Genomic DNA, 20,530 nt, shown 5'->3' with positions numbered 1-20,530 from the left:
GGATGTATAGAAATTGTCCTTAAATCAGCAGATCTCAGCCTAATTTAGTGATACATTCTCCTTGCTCTGGTGATGTATTTTCTAGCATGCTCCAAGCTCTAATTCCAGAGGTCTCCCGCAAAGACAAAAAAAAGCTGCTATCAAAGGTTTGGCCAGCTTATGTTTAAGCTCTGTTACTCGGTGTTTTTCCATGCTTCACCCAGCTTCCAAAAATCACTAACAAGTGCCAGGCAAATTTGGTTTCGGAAAGTACACAGCGGGATCGTGCACTATCCAAAGTAAGCGCAGAGACCCGGCTCAGGAAGGCAATTTACCACCTTCCCTGCATCTGCACCGTGTGGCTCGCGCGGCGCAAAAGGGAATTGGTCAAGGCCACCAGTGAGAAAATGTTCAGGAAGAAACGGGAAGAGCAGCACGCTTCTGAAAGGCAGCTTCTTCCTGGATATACCACCCAGACGTGTCGCCTTTCACCCTGAGGTACTATCTTCACTCATGTCCTGGTTTCCATAGAAGTAAAGCGTTCTCAATCTTTGTGTCTAACAACACCTATTTTTAAGTATGGCACAACTAATATTAACAGTACTAAAATTAAATTAAGTAGATGGTGCGTTACATGCAGAGAACAATGTACTAGATTTCTGAACTAGATGCCTACCAAAGGAAGCCGGGGAAGGGCTGTTTCCTTTAGAAATATGTTTTCCAGCATTTCCTTCTGAAGATCTATGAGAAGAGAAGTGATAAGGGAAATAAATCTGGGAGCACAAGAGTATTTCCATGAGTAAACGTAGCTGTGGTGGGTGCTGATGATATCTTGCTAGGTGGGCAGAAGGTCCCTCTGTCCCAGTTCCTTTGGGAAACGGCAGAATCAATGCTAAGGGCACAGGGGTATCTCCAGCTTTAGTGAGGCTGATCTCCAGCTGATGCAGAAAACAGGCTCCTCCGCAGGAATCATCTGAATGTTTAAGAGTGAAGTGTTGTGAGATAGCTCACCAGATGAACAGCTTATGGTGCTGGGAAGGGGCAGTTCCCCTTCTGCTCTAACTGCTGAATGTGTGGTCCCTCCCTTCTCCTGCGCAGGCTCTGGCACTCACCTGACCTTTCCTGAACCAGTTGAGCTCTCTAAGAAGTAGAAAATAATCTTTTTTGTCTTCCTCCACCCCCCTCTACCTCCTCAGGTTATATTGTCTCCTGATACAATGAGGCGAATCAGACAGCTAAGGAGGCAGCTGAGGACCAGAGCCATAGCAAGGGAAGCAGTGGGTGAGCACAGGACCAGAACAATGTGGAGAGCAGGATGGCCTGTGCAGCAGCTCAGACAGGAGAGCTCCTCTTTGCCATCTCTGAAGCTTTCTTCTGCTCAGCAACATCTCTGAACTGCTCTCCACTGAATCCTGCAGGAGCCTTTGATGACCAAGTACTCGTCACTGCAAATTTACTATCAGCGTATCTTTCATCAGTACCAAAACCAGATGAGGTAAGAACTGTTTGAACTGGCAAGAACGTGCCCATGTGAGCAAGACCAGAAGTAGGAGATTCTTATCTTTAAGTGAATTAATACAAGCCATATCTACATTTGAGTCCAGAGTCATGAAGCTGGTATAGACACAGTCCAGGTAGCTCTAAACCAGCTGGCTCAGAAGCTGATAGCAACAAGGCTACAGAACACGCTCTGGCCAGCAAAATCCAGCCAAGCCCTGAGTAAATATTTGTGCAGCTACCTGTCTGAGCACCATACAGTTATCAATGTATCTGCTGATACTCGTTTGAGCTGTGCACAAAGCCCTAAGGCTGAAGTACGGACACAATCTTGTAGAACAGCTAATGAAAAAGAAGCTCTGTTATATTTGTCCTTCGTATTTTTTTCATTTTCTTTTCCAAAGACTACTTTTGTTTTACTACAAGAAAACAAAAGGAACAGGAACCACTTCCTTACCAACAAGAGTCCAGCTACCCACCTTTGACAACCCACTAAAGAAAGGAATGAAAGACAAAGGGAAAGCTGGTAAAACCTTATGCCTGTTTGACTGTCTTTTTTTCCAATCCTATTGTTTCTTGCTATTAATGTTTTCTAAATTACGGTATGTGGAAAAGGATTTAATGACATGGAGGAAAAGGTCGTTGCTGATGTGAAAGGTGCTGTTCCTTGATTGCTTCCATTGCTGGGAAAGCGGAGCTGGCTCAGACCTCGACAGCCAGATAAGCTGGGGAGGAGGGGAGGTGTTGGAGAGGAGCCAAGAAGATAGGATGACATGGCAGGTACAAAAAGACACTTGATCTGAGCAGGAGCCAGCGCCGCCAGGCAAGCTGTTGTGATGAGTAACGGGGAGATACGTTAATGACAAACGACGTCCTTTGAAGTTGGCCTAGTGGTGGACAGACACTTGCCAAACCAGGGGCTCCTCCTGTAGCGCACAAGCTTTGGCAACAACACACTCCAGCTCAGATGGGCGAGGGAGAGCATGAGATGAAGAGCAGGGCTGGCTGTGATAAATGAGTCCTGAAAGGTTCGTGGCCGTCTAATGTGGAACATACGCAGTGTACCCTGTTTGAGTGAAGACCAGGAGGCTGACACATGTCAGGAACTGAAGACTGGCTTCTGTTCTGGAGGAAGAGGAGGCAAGCACAGAACAACAATGAGGAAATCATGCCATGGTTGTCTGGTTTTTAAGTAAAACATTACAGGTGAATGTCCAACTGGCTTGACTTTCCATTCTGTTACTTCGAAATCAGTGCAGTTATGTCAACAAAAAATTGAATTGGACTTGAAAACAAGAATGAGGAAACATCAAAAGAACTTACACGTACACGGGCTAACAAGTAAAATGGAGACTACCTTAAAAATTGCTTCCCTGGCCTATAAGAACCGATCCAAGTGTGCTTGAGGGTGTGAATGATCAAGAAAAGGAATCAGCTGGTGGAGCATAGGTAGGAAGTGAGAAAGGGAACTAGATAAAAGTTGAGTGTGGAAGTGAATTTAGCAACATAACCTAAAAATAGATATATCAGCAGCGGGAAGTGCTGAAGAGCTATAACAAGACATTCAGACAATGTAATTGTACCATTGTTTTAGCTGTCAGTTCTCTACCATTTGTTGTGCATTTATGATGCGTTTTCATAGAAAATGCTTTTCTTCTTTTGTCCAAAAAAAAGAAAAAGACTTAAAGTGAGGAAAGAAAACAGTCCTCAGGCAGCCAAAGGATGGTATGAAGTGTTTTAGGCTATCGCAACACCTTAAAAAAAAATAAAGCAAGCTTTGAATAGCATGGATAATCTGAATTTGAGAATAGTGCTTGCATCTTCTTGCTTCGCAACCGAAGAAAGCCACTATGTTAAGCTTGCTTTCTTCTGACCACAGTGTTCTTGTCCTAATCACAAAACTATGTCCCATCCTAAACTGCACCAGCTTCAGAGCTCAAGCCATTCCTAACCTTGCCCTCACAGTAAGGAGGCAACTGCAAAACTTGGGACCTTATATTCATCTTCAAGAACTCCTGGATCTTCAGAGACACAGTCTACATGACACCCCTGGTGGAGTTTGTGTTCTCCTCTCAAGGAGCAGACTTCAGAAGTATGTCTGAAAAAGCTTTGGCCATCTCAGGATGCAAGAGAAAACAGGTACTGAGATGCCAGAAAGAGCGCTGACACAGATGGTCAGTGTGAAGGGATGGCTTCAAACAGCTCCAGTGGGAATGCCTCCTTGCTGGCCAGTCTCTGACCTGTGCCTTGCAGTATTGTGGATCAACTTTCTATGTGTCCACAGGCTTCTTCTGGAGCTCTAAAGACTTACACTGAGACAACATGATGAGTGCTGCTTTTATAGGCCTCTATACTTAATGTGCACGTTAAGGAAGACAAAAGCCAATTTATTTCCAACATCACTTCTCTCAGCGCCTCTAATGTTTCTGCTTCTGAATCGAAGGGAGGCATTCTACAGTGAGACACTAACAAATAGCTTTTCCTTGGGGGGAAGAAGCATTTTCCCATCTTTAAGAAATTTCTTTGGCCATGTGAAATTCAAATTTGTTAACTTGCCCTACAAACAGCAACTCATTTAGAAACAAATTACAAATATTAGATGGAGACAGTGAACTTGATAATGCAACGCTGCCACATCAGTTGTAGAATAATGCATCTTAATGAAGGCTTCCCATGTGAATAAACCATTATATTTACAAGCTTTTCACAGTTAATGACCCAGAACTGGATAACGAAACTCACATTTTTAGTGTGGTCCTCTGTCAGCAAAAGTATACATATTAATAATTGATGTTGCTGTAAAAATAGGACATAATACGAAGATTCCTGAGTTTGTGGGGAAAATAGGACTACACGGTCCATTAACTTAAAATGCTTATCTAATGTTTGATGGGCTTTGTCTTTAAAATCCTTGTTTAAATTAATAAGGCAAAATGGACATTTGTCTAAAAGAGAATTTTATTCCAACTCATCAGTCACAAGTATGCTGATGAGAGCGCTGTTTGATTCTTCCATCCTTTACTGCTTCTTCTCCTATCCCCCCCCCCCTCCCCCCGGCAAAGAGAATTTGGGTTTTACGGAAGCAGAAGACCCACCAGCAGAAGGAAGGAAGAAGTTCCCTACACCTGCCAGGTAAGCCAAGGTGACAAAAGCCTCTGCAAGCTTTCCTTTTTAGATTTAGGAACTCGACTGCACGGATCGCTCTTTCCCAGCTTGCAAAGCCTTTCTGCTTAGTCAGCTCAACAGCTCTTCCCAGCACAGACTGCTTTATTGTTCATTATAAAACACTTAGAGGTGTGCAGGCTGGCTGAACATGCTTAAGGCTACGTTCCTACATATAGGAGGCCCCATGCTGTGGAACTAACTGCTCTTCAATTGTCCCATTACGACTACGCTTACAAGGAAAGATAGTCTTCATTTCAATGAAATAAATACATTTCATTTTATTTCGCGTTTGAAGACTAACGCTCGTATTATGCCTGAAAGGTAGATTTACTGCAGCTTTTATTACTGGGTACTTAATTTAGGACAACTTCTTTTCGTAGACCTGAAAAAGCAGAGCTGAAACACACGCTGCATGGTTTTATGGGACTTCTTCAGTAAATGTGCTGCTACAGACAGTATTGTCCATAAACGTAATCTTTTGAAAGACATACTGGTTATGTAGTGTTTTGCTGCAGATTGTTTCTAGTACTAGTACAGTTTGCTCTCCTGAAGGACTTTATTTCCTAAGCAAAGTATGTACATTTAAAGTAAGTAGTTGTAATGGTCATTTATTTTCATCACTAGTGAAAGTGAGATTTTTTTTTTTTTTTTAACATTTGGACTACATTGGTAACTCACTCCTTACTAGTAGACCGAAAGAATTTGCCACCTGAGCAACTGGGGTCCTGTTCTTTACTTATGACTGTTATTCTACTGAATCTTAAACTGTGATCCAAATCATCTTTAAAAGTTTGATATAGGAGTGAGCTATGTGCTTGCTTTCTTGTTTCCCCCATGCCTTTTGTCTGGCTGTGGGAAGAATGTATTTGAAAGAGGTTTCTTGTCTTATGAAGATTGTCTTCATACAGGCTCCACGGTACACAAATGGTGATAGCCACATCAATTATATGGCTGAATTCCTAAATTAGGCACAAAAAAGGAACAACTAAGCAAAATATATTGCATTCATTAAAGCTTCCCTACTATATGATTCACTTCAATGGCTTTGCCAATTAAAGTAATTGTCATATGCATTCAAACAAAGCATTTGTAGTAAGAGGCCTGGTTAGAAAAATATTGAAAATGGCTGTTTTATAGATTTATGTAATATATATTTACAAAAATATTGCATGTAACACTTTTTAATAGGGTAAAAGGAAGAAAATTTGAAGTGGAGAAAACATTTATGTTCACGACTATGAAAGTTTATATAATTACAAAGTTACATGGTCATGGAATGGCATTCCTCAGGGGTCAGTATCAGGGCTGGCTCTGTTTAACACCCTTGTCGGTGATGTGGACAGTGGGATTGAGCAAGTCTGCTGATGACACCAAGTTGTGTGGTGTGGTGGACACGCTGGAGGGAAGGGATGTCATCCAGAGGGACCTGGACAGGCTTGGAGAGGTGGGCCTGTGAGAACCTCGTGAAGTTCAATAAGGCCAAGTGCAAGGTCCTGCACATGGGTCAGGGCAATCCCAAGCAGAAATATAGAATGGGTGGAGAATGGATTGAGAGCAGCCCTGAGGAGAAGGACTTGGGAGTGCTGGTGGATGAGAAGCTCAACATGAGCCAGCAACTTGCACTGGCAGCCCAGAAAGCCAACTGTGTCCTGGGCTGCATCCAAAGAAGTGTGGCCAGCAGGTCGAGGGAGGAGATTCTGCCTCTTTGCTCTGGTCTCGTGAGATCCCACCTGGAATACTGCGTTCAGCTCTGGAGTCCCCAACACAAGAAGGACATGGAGCTGCTGAAGCAGGTCCAGAGGAGGCCACGAAGGTGATCTGAGGGCTGGAGCACCTCTGCTATGGAGACAGGCTGAGAGAGTTGGGGCTGTTCAGCCTGGAGAAGAGAAGGCTCCGGGGAGACCTTCTAGCAGCCTTCCAGTACTTAAAGGGGGGCTACAAGAAAGCTGGAGAGGGGCCTTTTACAAGGGTGTGTAGTGACAGGACAAGGGGCAATGGATTCAAACTGAAAGAGGGGAGATTTCGATTAGATCTAAGGAAGAAATTTTTCACTCAGAGGGTGGTGAGGCACTGGAACAGGTTGCCCAGAGGAGTTGTGGCTGCCCCATCCCTGGAAGTGTTCAAGACCAGGTTGGATGAGGCTTTGGGCAACTTGGTGTAGTGAAGGGTGTCCCTGCCCATGGCAGGGGGGTTGGAACTAGGTGACCTTTGAGGGTCCCTTCCAACCTGAACCATTCCATGATCCTATGAATTTTGGTTATGTTTATTTCTGTTATTATACCTGGGCATGCAGTTGTTAAACTTCTAAAAATGGCAAGTATGTTTTGGACTCTGAAAGGCAGTGATTTCATTGTTAGTGTGACTCCAGCCAATGAAAGCCAAATTATTTGGCAGGCTTCTTTCTTTCCAGCATCCTTCTGTTTAGAAGTTTTAAACCTGCTTATTTTTTATTGAAAACAGGACAGATTAGTTATCACTGTTTAGATACATATGTGTGCCTGGTAAAATAACATATAACTTTGTGCTGACATCTGAGTGTTATCTAGGTTGCAAGTAAAACAAAAGTAATTTTAATCTTATGCTTGATAAAAACAGGCCTAGTGTGTATCACTACTGTAACTGCCCACTTTCAAGAGCTGAAGAAATATTTTAAATTTCACTTAATTATGAAGTTTCTAATTTGTTAAATCCCATATAATATTTACTCAGCCAGAGTCTACGATGTTTACACAGGCGGCTATTCTGGGAAATGCTAATTTATTTTTTTTCTGACTGAATGAAATGAATTATATTTATCAGGAATTTCAGAGAGCAAGGAATGTTTGGCAGACTGTTTTCTCAGATATAAATAAAAGTATTATCCAGGACCACATGCCTAAATTAGGGTATGTTTAGAAGAGGTAAGAAAAAGAACAGGTTTTTTTACTTATAAGTGCATGGATCCTTTCATGTGAAAAGGATATAGAGGAAGGAAAAATGGTGGAAATAGGACATGAGAAAATCATAGATCAGCATGTATTGTGCTACTGGCTCTTTGGTAAGGGCTGAAATTACAGAAGAGAGCAGTGTGAGATTTAAATCAATAGATGGATCTGAGAGAAGAAGGCCTTTACATGTGTGCGTGTCCAAAGCATGCAGGGCTCAGTGCCACAAACTGTTTAAGCATGCAGAGCACTTGATGAGATTGATTACTTGTGCTCGTTAAGTGAAAACATGAGCAAGGGGATGTCCAGGCCTTCCGAGTACTCCTGCTTTAAAGCTGCAACAGGAGGCTGAGCCCCTAAATTGGGACAGATTTTGTCTTGTCTTCTCGTATTCCCCATTCCTAGGCTCCTCCCACCCTTCCATAAATCAGCCTGATGGTAAACTGTTTAATCTAACGTTTTATGTTAAAAACAGCTTTTCCTTTTTCCAGTAGCCTGTGTTTTGAGATTATAAGTGTAACTTCCTGCAGGGTCTACCCTGTTAGGAGAGTCTTAGGGAGTGTAGATCCGTTATTAGGCTGGGGCTGTTCTGCACCACCCTGGGACAAAGTGGTTGCCAAAAACCAGTTCACACGTCCAGTTACACCAGGCTGATAGTTAGTTTCCACTGCAGCAGAACGAAACAATCACAGCAACGTCTAACTGGAGTGTTCAATGACAGGGAATTTATAAGTGCAAGTACGTACCAGTTTAAAAACTGCAAAAATTGTACGTTGTAATTGAGCTGTAATGGTAAAATAGTCAGAGCAAGGAAATACAGGTTTGTTCAGACAGCACATGTGTGTTTTCAGTACAATTTAGTGTGTTTTCTTGCAACATCAGTGTGGTTGATGTGGCTTAAACACAGAACTACGCCTGGAACATTGGTTATGGTGGTCATGCTGGAGCTGGTAGTAAACAGCATTGTGGCAGCAGTGTGAGGAAGATCAGGAAACAGGTCAGGATACAGTTATCAAGATATATGTGCTCTCAGTGAGGCTTGCTTCTCTTTGCAAATTAAACCCGTATTGCAAATTGTGATTTATCGGAGATTTAGAAAAACAGGTACTGAGGGAATCATGCTGTTTCTGCAATTAAGCTTTAATAAATAATAATAATAATGAGGCTTTACTTTTGAGCCAAGAAAAGTCTCTGGAACATAGGCTTCTACTCTGTCATCAAGCAAAAGATGAAATGGAACTGAATTCCAGAAAAGATACACAATTTTTTCTGAAGCAAGTAGACAGTAAAGACAATAATACTGAATTAAGTAAAAGACTGGAAAATTTCTCGGTCTTTGCACGTGTTTCCACGTTTTTTTAGGCCAACACAATCGAATTTTTCCAAAAATCATTATTCAGAAATTCAAATGGGCCAGCTCATTTTGCAAAGCAGTCTTTACACGGAAGTAACATAGACATTTTTAAAACAGCTGTAATTATAAGAGAAATTATATTTATTGCAGTAAAAGTCAAGTCTCCTTTGGGACGGACTTGGAGTAATGGATGGCTAGGTCTTCTAATTTATCTAAGTCGTGCAGCATTAGAAAAGCAAATTCAACATATTTACACATGAAGATCTGTGGTCATTTTTTAGAGGCCTGACGTGATCATACATCAAAGGGACTTGACCTCTGGAGCTCACTGCCTATCTGTCAGCGTGAACCAACGTCTCCTTGCCACTCACTTCCTTTGCAGACCACGGAAGGGAACGCAGCATGAAAAGTAAAAGGGAAACACGAATGGGGAATATAAAAACACTGGAAAGATGAACAGATTTATGTTTTTTTTAATTATTTAGAGGTATCAATTTTTTCTCTACGTCCTTTGATTATATACTTGATAAAGAGTAAGGAGTCTGAGTGCAGAGATGCAAACATCAATTCTCTTGCTCCTAAATGGAGGTCAGGAAATGAATACACTGTATGTGTTTGGTTTTAATTCCCTCCATCCCTATGATCATATAGATTTCCTCCCCATAAACTAGGCTATTTACATACTAGTTATCAGTTACTCCTACCATCAGCCACCATGAAAAGAGTGCTTGGCTGTGAAACCTCCAGTAACTGATACCAGACTTAGATTTCCATCTTAAGGAAGGAAAGACTCAACAGGAACTGTCATGGGATTTGACAGGAAACAATTCCTTGTTTTGCAAAAGGTGTAACTTCTAATTCATTCTCAGTACATTCCAAATGTTCACCATTTTAGATCTGCGCTAGTTAGAATCTCTGGGAATTTTCTTTGTCTTAGAGAGGCAGAATTGGTGCCCAAAGCTCCGTTTAGCTGTGCTGACCACGCTGTTAACGACCAGCCCATACTAAAGGCAATAAGCCATAAGGTGTTATCTGTATTTAACCTGGCACAGCTTAGGTAAATGTACACATTACTTCCTAAAGGTAAGATTTTCTTAAGGTCATTCTTAACTGATGATATGCGTTTGTCAGATGTATGCTATAGGCACAATTAGTTTTCATAAACTTATAACGTAGCTAAGGGCAAATTCCATTGCTGGGCAAGAAAATAATCCAAATTGTCTGGGAGATGTAGAAAGCACGTTTGAATTCAAAATTAAATGATTCGTTTATAAATTAATCATTTAAGAATTGTAGAACATGGAGGTATAAATAAACCTATCAAACATAGAGCAGTGATGAATGTTTCTGTAACGTGGTACTGTGAAGCAGCCTTACTAGAACCTGCTACAAGGGCTATGCTACTGTAGCTGGAGTTGAAGAGAGTTGTTGAGGTTTGACACCTGTTAGTGCCTGATGAAGGCACCCAAAGAATTGGTAGTGGCCAAAGAAAAAGTCAACTGTAAAGAGTTTATCCTTTTTCTCAGGTACTTGCTAGGAAGGAAGATGGTGGTGGGAGGAGGAGATGGAATTTCTCTAATTGTGGAAGGAAGAGGTTCCTTCTAGAAAGGGTGTTTTCACTTGTTTCTTTCACCCCACGCAATCTCACTGACCGTGGCCAGCTGTTCTCTTCCCTGTACTTCTGCAGTAGGATGTGAGGAATATTTTGATTGTTTCTGTACAGGCTTATGGAAATATTGATGTATTAGTATGGCAGTTCTAATGTCCCTTTTCCCTACTCTTGACATACCCATGCGGTGGCTTGCAAAAGGGTGAGAGAAGACGACTTTGCTGCTTTAACTCTATTCCAGGAATAAGGCAGCTCAAGCGTCTTGGAATTATGAATTAAAAATTGGTTAATAAAATTTCCTTGCTCCATCATGCCTGGGTCAAATTCCCTAGATTCTGGGGCAAATTCTACACCGCCTGTTTCTACATCTGCAGTATGCATTGGACTGTGTGTATATAGCACAAAAGCATGTAGCATAAGACAAATTGTGCTACTTCTGTGCCATCTATCATTTCAGTTTGGCTCTGTACTCCTTAGAGACTCTTTTTAAAATAGGAAGAATCTTAAAAATTAATTTCTCATCTTCTGCAAAATTACAAAAGTCTGAAGAACAGACAGAATGTGGCATTTTATATTCTCTTGGCAGTACTACTTACCATCCCCAGAAATATCATTTCCTCTTCTCTCAGTTTTTCTGTTTTCTTGCGCTGGATATATCCACGCCAAACCTGAATTGTAAACAAAACTCTAATGAGATAAATGGGCCTTGTTACAGCTTCCTTTACTGTGGCAGACACAGGAAAAAACAAATAGAGGAAGGAAAGGCACAATATACAATTGAAACTATTACTCTTTAACAGGTTGCCATCTGCTTTTTTTTTTAAAAAAAAAAAAATTGAGGCTTATTATCCCCTCACACTGGTATATCTTGCTTCTAAGCAAGGCAATATTAGGGTTTCACAAAGTGTTTAGACTTAAGATTTAGACTAAGCTCCTGTTCTTCTCGGGCTGAATTTTCCCAATTACTTGTGTGTAAGGACTTTTTCTGGAATGTAGCAGCAATCTCCCTTTGTCATCTTTTCGAGATATGGAATCAACTCCTTCCCCAGAGATCCCAGGAAAAGGCATGAATTCTGAGATGCACTGGATTCCAAGGGGATGCCAGAAAGAGCAACTGAGGTCACAAAAATCAGAATGGAAAAACAATCTGTAGGTTATAAAGTCATCCTGTATTGCCAGTGCAGGACTGTTTCTATTGATCTCACATCCAGGGCCCTGTCTCATTTTGTTAAGTGGTTTAAACGATGTATTTCACTTTGCTAGACACCCTGAAAGCTATCAGTTTAGAATGCTTCCCATCCTATGAGCTGTGTTTCTGTCTACTGCTGTTCTTCTGGACAAAAACATTGTCATTTGGTTCCACCAGAACTGTTGTTAAATCAGAGATTTTACCTTTTGAATGCAGGTGGCAGCATCGTCTAGACTTGGACCCATCTGGACCTGAAGCTTGGTTTGTCTTTTTCTCTTCTCTTCAAGGTAAATTCGCTTCATGACTGCTGCTCGAAGACGGCCTTGCCGAGCCCGTTCTGCAACCTGGATCACTTTAATGGCTTCTTCAAACGTCATGACCTTGACAGGTTTCTTCAACAGCACAGCCAAAAAGGAATGGACAAAGCAAAGTTATTAGTTACGTGTTTTGTTAATTGCCTGTGTCGGTTAGCGAGTGAAACAACCAAGGAACTGCTTGTGGAAATTTTGTAAGACAAAAAATTCCTGGCACCAACAGCAGAGACTCCTGTTTCAGTGCTGTCTTGCAGCATCTTGGAAGCTGACGTGTTGATGTGTGACAAGGGCAGCCTGATGCTATAGTGGGAAGCAAGGACCGCTCTATATGGCTTATGCATCTTGCTGAACTTTATCCAATTGGGAAAAAAGACATGAAGAACTATACGGCTTTGTCCTATTAAAAGGAGAATTTCTTAGGCTACGGAATATCCTCCTTTTACTTTTCTGAAAGGATGGGTTTCTGGATGTGCTGCTGTGACTGCAGCTGTCTTGCTGAATGGAAGGACAAGCTGTTGAGAGCCAGCCCAGCCCAAGTAACAGAGGCTTGAGGAAAAACATATCAGAACAGTGCAGCTGGAGAGAGGGACTCCCCCTTCTCCCTCCTGAGAACTCTCAACCCCTCATGCTCCCCATGGAAAAGCTGAATTATTGTCCTTTCTTGATATTAATCCCCCTATTGGAGACAATTCACATTTGATGCTTATATATATAGTGTGGAGCTCACTATACTAGAGTTACAGCGGCGCTTTCTATGACAGAATTACACAGAAGGACAAATGATCTGCAGAGCAGACTCCTGATGAACTCCACTGTTTTTGATTTATGTCAGACTGCTTGTAAAAGCACTGCTATGGGCACTGAAGAATAGAGTGGTCAGTTACAGAGCAGTTAGGATTTCCTGGAGTACATAGCTTGCTAGGATGCATGCAGAAGTGCTGACAACCCTCTAGCAATCCCAGCAGTGATTGAACTGGAAATGCAGCCCAGGGCACTGGATTTGTACTGTGTAAGATTATTTTATTCCTGTTTATGAATCCTGAGTGTCTCTTGTGGCATCTTTGTAAGGGAGACCTGGACCCTGCCAGAGCCCAAATTGCAAGAGCCTGGTGCTCCCAGGTGAGCTGGGTGCACACCAGAGAGCCTCATCTGTAATGGATGTTGTGCCAAAAAGGGGTGAGAGCAGAACTGTGGGAAACAAAAAGGCTTCAAGATGTAATGTGCTGAATCAGAGGATCTCTGCAGACCAACATCAGACTACTAGAAGAGCGGAGAATTCACCCGGAGATTTACTGTGGAGGCCAAGAGGACTGCAGCTGCCCATTAAAGTAATCTAGCAGAGAGCCTGTGCTCTGTCTCTGCAGCCTGCCTCTGCCTGGCTGGTACTGTTTCTTTCCCTGGGAACTTTCCCTCTGTTGCTTTGCAGGATCAATGTGCAGACCAGAACAATTACTGGTAGAGAATTCAACGGTGGGGGCAGTGCAGCAGTTTGACTAAGTGGCCTGATCAGAACTGTCTCTTATGGCCAGAACATCTATGAATCGAAGTCATCCAGGCATGTAGGCACAGTTGTTGATTTCAAGAGGTTAGCAACGACTGTTTGTAGGCAACGTGCCATTTCCAAAAGGTCAAAAGTATATCAAGTCCAGAACAGTCTTTGCTGGAGTGCTCATGTACTTCTCTGCAATGACTTTTGCTCTGCCAAAACTCAATTTTCTACTCCTCCTAGCAGCTGCAGCTCTATAGCTGTGCAGAAGAGACTGCAGTCATTGTTCAGAGGTTATAAGCAACTGAATGCTAACAGTTGTGCTGACCTGAACTCTGAGCTTTGCCCGTTCCAGTTAGGAATCCTGGTTCAGTAAAACTTAAGCCCAACTTAATTTCAGTAGGACTAATTACATGATGAGAGTTAGCTAGACAAATAAAGCACCTACTAAACTTGGCCGAAGCGCTGCCCTTTCTCTGACACGCTCACGCAGAGCGGAGTCGATTTATTTCAGTCTTAACCAGGCTCAAGATGTGACTGGATATTGTTAGACAAGAAAATTTAATGTTACTTTCTATTTGTGCCTTATCTGTAAACACTTTTTTTACTTCCTAACCACTATAAAACTACTTTTCACTTTAGTGGCTCATGTGTTCAGATATGCAGGGGGGTTGGAACGAGATGATCTTTGAGGTCCCTTCCAACCCAAACCATCCTATGATTCTATGTATGGCTGTAAACTAAAAAAGTTAAGCATGTTGTTACTTAAGTTATGTGGTACACTTACCTGTGTTTGCAATCCAGCATCAAGCAAAATCTGGTCAAGGATTTTCTCCCTCTGGTGCAGGGCTTCCAGCTTTTCTTTAATGAAATACCTTGGGATAGGCACTTCTATGTCTTCCTAGAGGAAGAAACAGTCACGAGATGCTTTTTAGAACTGCATTAAAATCACGCTACTTATTAATGGAACACCTTTACAAAGCAATTAAATTGGACTGAGATTGTTGAATATTTTGGAGTGCTGGGGAATTTGACCTCTGTAACAATTGCTGAGCTGTTACTTTGCAGTTACTTAAGGCCTAATTCAACAAAAACAGATAAATCAACAGTTTCTGAACCATGGGAGCACAGAAATCTTTTTTCTTATAATGGCTCGATTATATTATCAAATTGTTAAAATATTTGGCAGGGTTGCTGGAAGTTTAAACGTGATTTCCATCAAATTAAATACCTCTGGTGGTATGATCATCCTGCTTTTTTATTAATCAACATGAAAAATAGATCCATCCTCTTGCATTTTTTTTAAGCATTACAAGGAACCAAAGCACAATTCTGTTGTTCTACAGATATTTCTACCTGTAAACAAACTGCCACTGTCTGTGACTGATATCTCAGTCACTTCTCTAAAATCAGGCATGATTAGAAGTGTCTGTCTTTACTCGTTTCCATCATTAAAAAGATGTAACTGATTCACGTTTCTACTGATTATTCTCCTGTAGAATTTCATACTTGTTGAGAAGTGAAAAAAGACACATCCAAGCTGACAAAAAAACTCTCCAAAAGTTAAGATGCTGTAGAGTGACATAACCTGTTCTTTGTACTGTACTGAAGACTGGAGACAAGTCTTCTGGATAATTACTGGCAAGTATATTTCTTTGGGGAGGGGAATGTGTTTTCATAGGTCTGCTTCATACTGGTGCCACGTTCCCTATGTACTGTTTCAATAACATTTAGAATATCTCCTCAAGGAAATGGTTTCCCTAGAAGGAGGGATGGGAGAGACAGGCAGCAGTCACTGTCATGCTACTCCTCAGGAGTTGCACAGTCAAGTTACTCATGGAGCTACTGGAACGAGTCCAGAGGAGGCCACGCAGATGATCAGAGGGCTGGAGCACCTCTGCTATGAAGACAGGCTGAGAGAGTTGGGGCTGTTCGGCCTGGAGAAGAGAAGGCTCCGGGGTGATCTTATAGCAGCCTTCCAGTACTTAAAGGGGGCCTACAGGAAAGCTGGAGAGGGACTTTTTACAAGGGCGTGTAGTGATAGGACAAGGGGCAACGGATTTAAACTGAAAGAGGGAAGATTTAGGCTAGATATAAGAAAGAAATTCTTTACATTGAGGGTGGTGAGGCACTGGAACAGGTTGCCCAGAGAAATTTTTGCTGCCCCATCCCTGGCAGTGTTCAAGGTCAGGTTGGATGAGGCTTTGGGCAACCTGGTGTAGTGGAGGATTTCCCTGCCCATGGCAGGGGGGTTGGAACTAGATGATCTTTGAGGTCCCTTCCAACCCTAACCATTCTATGATTATATGATTCTAATAATTTGTCCCCAGGTATATGTAGACACTTGGCCCCAGCAGCACAAGCAGGTACAAGACTTGATGCTGTGCTATCAGTGCTCTCCGTTCTGCCCGCTATGGAAACTGGTGGGCTTTCACCTGCTCAGGGAGACCTTTGGCTTGATCCTTTGCAGTCTCAATGCCAGCTTTGTTGTGGACAGATAGAGAGGAGAGGAGTGCTGGCTGTGAAAAACAAGTGCTGCTCCTGCCTTGACACAGGTGCTTGGTAACGTGCTGCTTGTGAGCTCTAAGGCCTTCCAATTTCTAGGGCAAGAACTTGCAGGGAAGGCTGTGGCCAATGAAAACAGCCCTTGTGAACTGCCAACTTAAAGATTTCACTGCTCATTCCCTCAGTGGCACACTATGCAGACCAGGACACCCCTATTATGGCAGCATAAGAAAGCTTCTAAGCCGGACTGTGTTTATCCCTGTTGATTTTATCAATGCAGAGGTCTGGTCTGCCTAAGTTTCTAAATATTTGCCTTGTTGAGCTCCCCGTTCTCACCTTCCAACATCCTTGACTGTTGATGGAACTGATTATACGTTGTATTTTAAGAGTGCCAATCACTCTAGGATAGATTACAAATCTGACTGTCTTTAGGTATAAGAAATCAAGTGGTTTGTCTGGACAACCTTGCATAGGATGAGAGGGCTTTTACGTTGCCAGGTAGCAGGGCGAGTGAGTCAGCACAGGGGTGATGAGTATCTCTGATGCCTTAACCTGGGCTTTAATTGCAAGTGATTACAGACTGTGACTTTTACTGACTGCAAAGATGAGATTAAAGCCATAATACAGGGGCTGGGAAGGGTGGGGAGTAGGGAGCCTGCTTCTCTTCGTAACCTTTTTGGGGCCCAGCATTGAAAAGTCAGGCTTGTGATGTTTATCCTCAAGTCAAATTTGCAGCTTTTTAGCCACTCCCGGCTCCACATGGGATTTGTGCATCCAAATACTTTTACAATTACCGCAGGAAACGGAGTGACTGAGTGTTGGAAGGCAACCGTACGAAAACATGAGGCACAGGAAAAAAGGAAGATGAAGCTTGGCCTCACAGTGACATAGCAAAAAGTATGCAATATAATTGTGTAAGATATAAAATGAGACTACTCTGTTGTGTTCTCTGCCTGCAATCATGCTGGATTTTAGCCCATGATAATATGGTGAAAGGAAGGACTAGAGATATCCTTTCTGGGCAGGCTCTTTAAGAAACAAAAGTGATTTATAAAGTACTTGGTTAGTAATTTTGTTTTGGAACCAAGAATATGTGATTATTTTATAAAAAAAAACCCATAAATCTGTATGCCTATCTACTATGGAAAATAATATTTACTTTGAAAAAGCTTGAAATCTCTTTGGTACCTTTTTTTGTTGTTGTTTGGTAGTAGATAGGTATGTTCTGCCTTCTTAAAATTAAGGTGTGGTGCAGGAATTTGAATTTATGCTTGTTTTTTAATAGATGTTAAGCATGACTTGCCAACCTTTTGCTGCAGGTGGATTTACTGGTAAGTCATGAAAACAGCAGTGTGTAACGATTCCAAAATATGATTTGAAGGATCGATTTCCTCGGAGATGTGTTTATACTCTCTAGCATGCCTTCTCATAGTTTAAACAGTTCTCTGTGACTAACGTAGAAGGTAAAGAGCTGGTGAAAATTCATGGCAATTACCATCTTAAATTTCGAGAGTGAAATACACATGCAATTGCAAACAGAAACACGTTTGTAAATCTCAAAATAATGCTATAATGATATTTGGCAATTTATCTCGCGTTATAACCGGCACCTTGAAAACAGCAGTAATTTAGGCTTCAGCTTTTTTCTTTAGAAAAGCAGCGGTACCTGAATTTGACAATAGGTGGAGCTGTCTGCGAGAGAAGGAACCACTTTTTTCCAGCTAATTTTTCGCACTGCTTTTAGAGCACAGCTTCAAGACTTTACCTTATTGTCCCATTCATCTGGTTTAGCGAGCTGTCTGTCAGGGAGCTGCTTTTATATCAGGAAATCCTGAACCCTGGACGCTGAATATGCTCCCAGCTCCTCCTTCCTTTACAGCAAGAGACTTGTCTCGGATTTCTCATTTAAGTAGTTTGTTGTACTATGAACCAGCAGACCAGACTCTGCAACTTTCAGCATTACCTGTAATCTTTGGAAGATGCCTGAGGCCAGGCTGATTCACGGCAATGCTAAGGGCAGACTCAAGTGGACTGTGCCTTAGTTATCAGCTGCCCATCTTCTTTCTATCTAATTCCACACTAAAATCAAGCAGAGCCAAGCTGCTGTCATTAACAGTGAGCTGTCTAAGCTAATATGACTTTGTGGTAGGCCATGTGCGAGTGAAAGATCCACAGAGGCTGCGCTGCTACAGAGAAGTGGAAATGTAACATATTGAGCAGGAGGATCAGCTTTTAAAATCTTGCTCCAATATATAATGCTCATTGTAGATTAAATACACTCTGATCTTTAACAAAATGGCCATAATTACTGATCACTCACTATGCTAGTGAACGTCCAGGAAGCTAAATCACTTCATGTAACTTTACAGACTGCAAGTAAAAGAGATTGTCCTTAACATACAGGGAGGCAAAGTTCCTACAAACTTGCTCATAAGAGAGCTAGACCTACCGGGAGAAGCTTTAGATCTTCCAGGATATTATCTACGTACTGAAACTCCGAGTTCTCCAATGCCACCATCTCTTTTTTAATCTCCAGGATCCGGCCAATCACGCCGTCTAGCACCTGCCGAATCACTATCCGTTTCTGCTGGTGAATGAGTTGGTCGTGGGCCATCTCCAAGTTACGGAAGATTTGCATGTATTTGACGTAGGAAGCAGCTAACATCTTGAATACTTGCACGCGGTCCTTCTCTGGCTGGAGGAACTCTTCTCTTTCTCTCTGGAGCTGGATGTCGAGGTCTTTCTGGGCATTTGTCCACATCTCATTGTAAGTGCTAATTGAAAAGAGGAGACTATGTTAACCAGACATGAAAGCGAGAGTTTTAGTACACAATGATGCTAAGGCTTTACGTGTGTGGATTTCTCAAAAGAGCAAGCCTGGAAATGTGAGCCGTTATAAAGAGATTTTTAACTCCAATGTATTTCAAAAACTATTAGCAAAAGTTTCTCTTTTGATTGTTTTACCAGGAATTTTTAAATGCTGTTTTATTAATGAAAGCGTAAAAGTTAAAAACTTTTCAATTTCATTCTTAACATGCCTGAAGCATCCTTGAAGCTACAACCCCCAACAGTGTCACGAGTTTCATTCAGTTGTGCTAACTGAGAAGATGGTTTAATAGAGAAGGTGTCTCTTCCCAAAGGCCTTACGATGGGTGAAGGTCTCTTTTAGGTCTCTTTGTGTTTGGCATGAGGACCAATCGATGTTTCTGAAGTGTGTGTTGCTTTTCTGCCTTTCTGAAGTGGTTGCTCAGAGATAATTTAGGGTAAAGGCTGTATTGGTGCCAATGCTAGAGTGTAGCTGTGGGCACTATTTTGGATGTGAAGTGAGGAAAATAATTTAATTTATTTCTATGGCAGCACTCCAAGCGATTGCTCAATGTCTGCCTAGTGGCTAGAGGACTCTGTGACATGGAAGATGTCACCTAAGGCCAGCTTCATTTCCAGAAGCAATAATGTTGTTTACTTGGTATTTTTGGTAGGAATAAGTGGAGCTCTGATGAGAGCATGGACTGGCTGTGAAGGGCTTTTAATGGTAAAAGTTGATCAGTGCAGAATATCATGGGAAATCATCTTAAAAGAGCAAGAAATGGACTCTGGGCAATGAGGCTTTCAATCAGAGAAGAGTTCAAACAACAGTTTTGTCATTGAAAGGTGGTAACATCTGTGACAGTGAAAAACCCTTTTAGGTCTTGTTTTATTTTGAAACCTCTCTTTGCCGGGTGGAGACTCTCTCTTGGGAGCGACAGGCGTCAAAAAAATCTTACGTTTTTAGAAAATGCTTCTCTACCAGCAGAGCTAAGAAATTTCTTCTGCACTGAGACTCAGCTATGCTGGGAGAAAACGAGTTTCTTGATTCACGTTGTCTGGTTTGCAGGAGGAGGGGAAAACAGTGCGCTAAGGCAAGAGGGAAAGATGAATTCTCTTTCTTCGACCTAGAAATAAAGGCTATCGGCCTCAACGGCGCAATCCAGACCCATCCAAGTGCTTCCCCTTGCAATTGCTCGCTGTTCCTAGAGCCACTCTAAGAAGGAGGAAGACAGCAAAAGGCCCTTTGGCTGTTAGATGAGCTTTCAGAGCAGATCTCTTGCTGGTCTGAGCAGCACTGAGGGAGTGCTTGTGTATTAATTCTGACAAGAAAGCTGGGCAGCTGTTAACATGGCTCGTGTGTGATAATAAAAGCCTAAATTGGAGCTCTGTCAGCTGATCTTTCCCAGTCTCAGAGTACAGAATGATCCAAAGCTCTTGCTGCAAGAGGAACCAGTGGGGTGGACAGGACAAACTCCAGCCCCACAAGTGTCCCAAACGTCCAGGAGCTGGAGTTTGCTGCATGTCCAGGATGCTGACGCGATTCTTGGGACTCCCTGCAGCAGTCAGTAAAAACACCAACAACCTGAACCCAGCTATGGAATTTCCACCAGTAACTTTTTAAAGTACATATTATACTTTTCAGCTGACCTGGGTTTCTGCAGGATGCAGCTGGTCTTGCTTTTCCTAACGCCTCTGCAGCC

The 20,530-nt window shown here is 42.2% G+C and overlaps 1 protein-coding gene across 1 annotated transcript in view; it reads right to left on the bottom strand.

The window, feature by feature from the left end:
- DRC11 (dynein regulatory complex subunit 11) overlaps positions 1-18,792 on the bottom strand; it is a 102,197-nt gene extending 83,405 nt beyond the window's left edge. Inside the window, exons 1-4 of the mRNA XM_086615760.1 lie at positions 18,472-18,792; positions 14,305-14,418; positions 11,921-12,109; positions 11,125-11,196 (exon numbers count right to left, since the gene is read on the bottom strand). Coding sequence (XP_086471886.1) covers positions 11,125-11,196; positions 11,921-12,109; positions 14,305-14,418; positions 18,472-18,783 — 687 coding nt within the window. The 5' untranslated portion in view covers positions 18,784-18,792. The remainder of the gene's footprint in view (positions 1-11,124; positions 11,197-11,920; positions 12,110-14,304; positions 14,419-18,471) is intronic.
- Between the last annotated feature and the right edge of the window lie 1,738 nt (positions 18,793-20,530).

This window comes from Tauraco erythrolophus, chromosome 8 (genome assembly GCF_009769465.1).
Source record: "Tauraco erythrolophus isolate bTauEry1 chromosome 8, bTauEry1.pri, whole genome shotgun sequence".
NCBI lineage: Eukaryota > Metazoa > Chordata > Aves > Musophagiformes > Musophagidae > Tauraco > Tauraco erythrolophus.
This window is presented reverse-complemented; position numbering and strand designations above follow the sequence as displayed.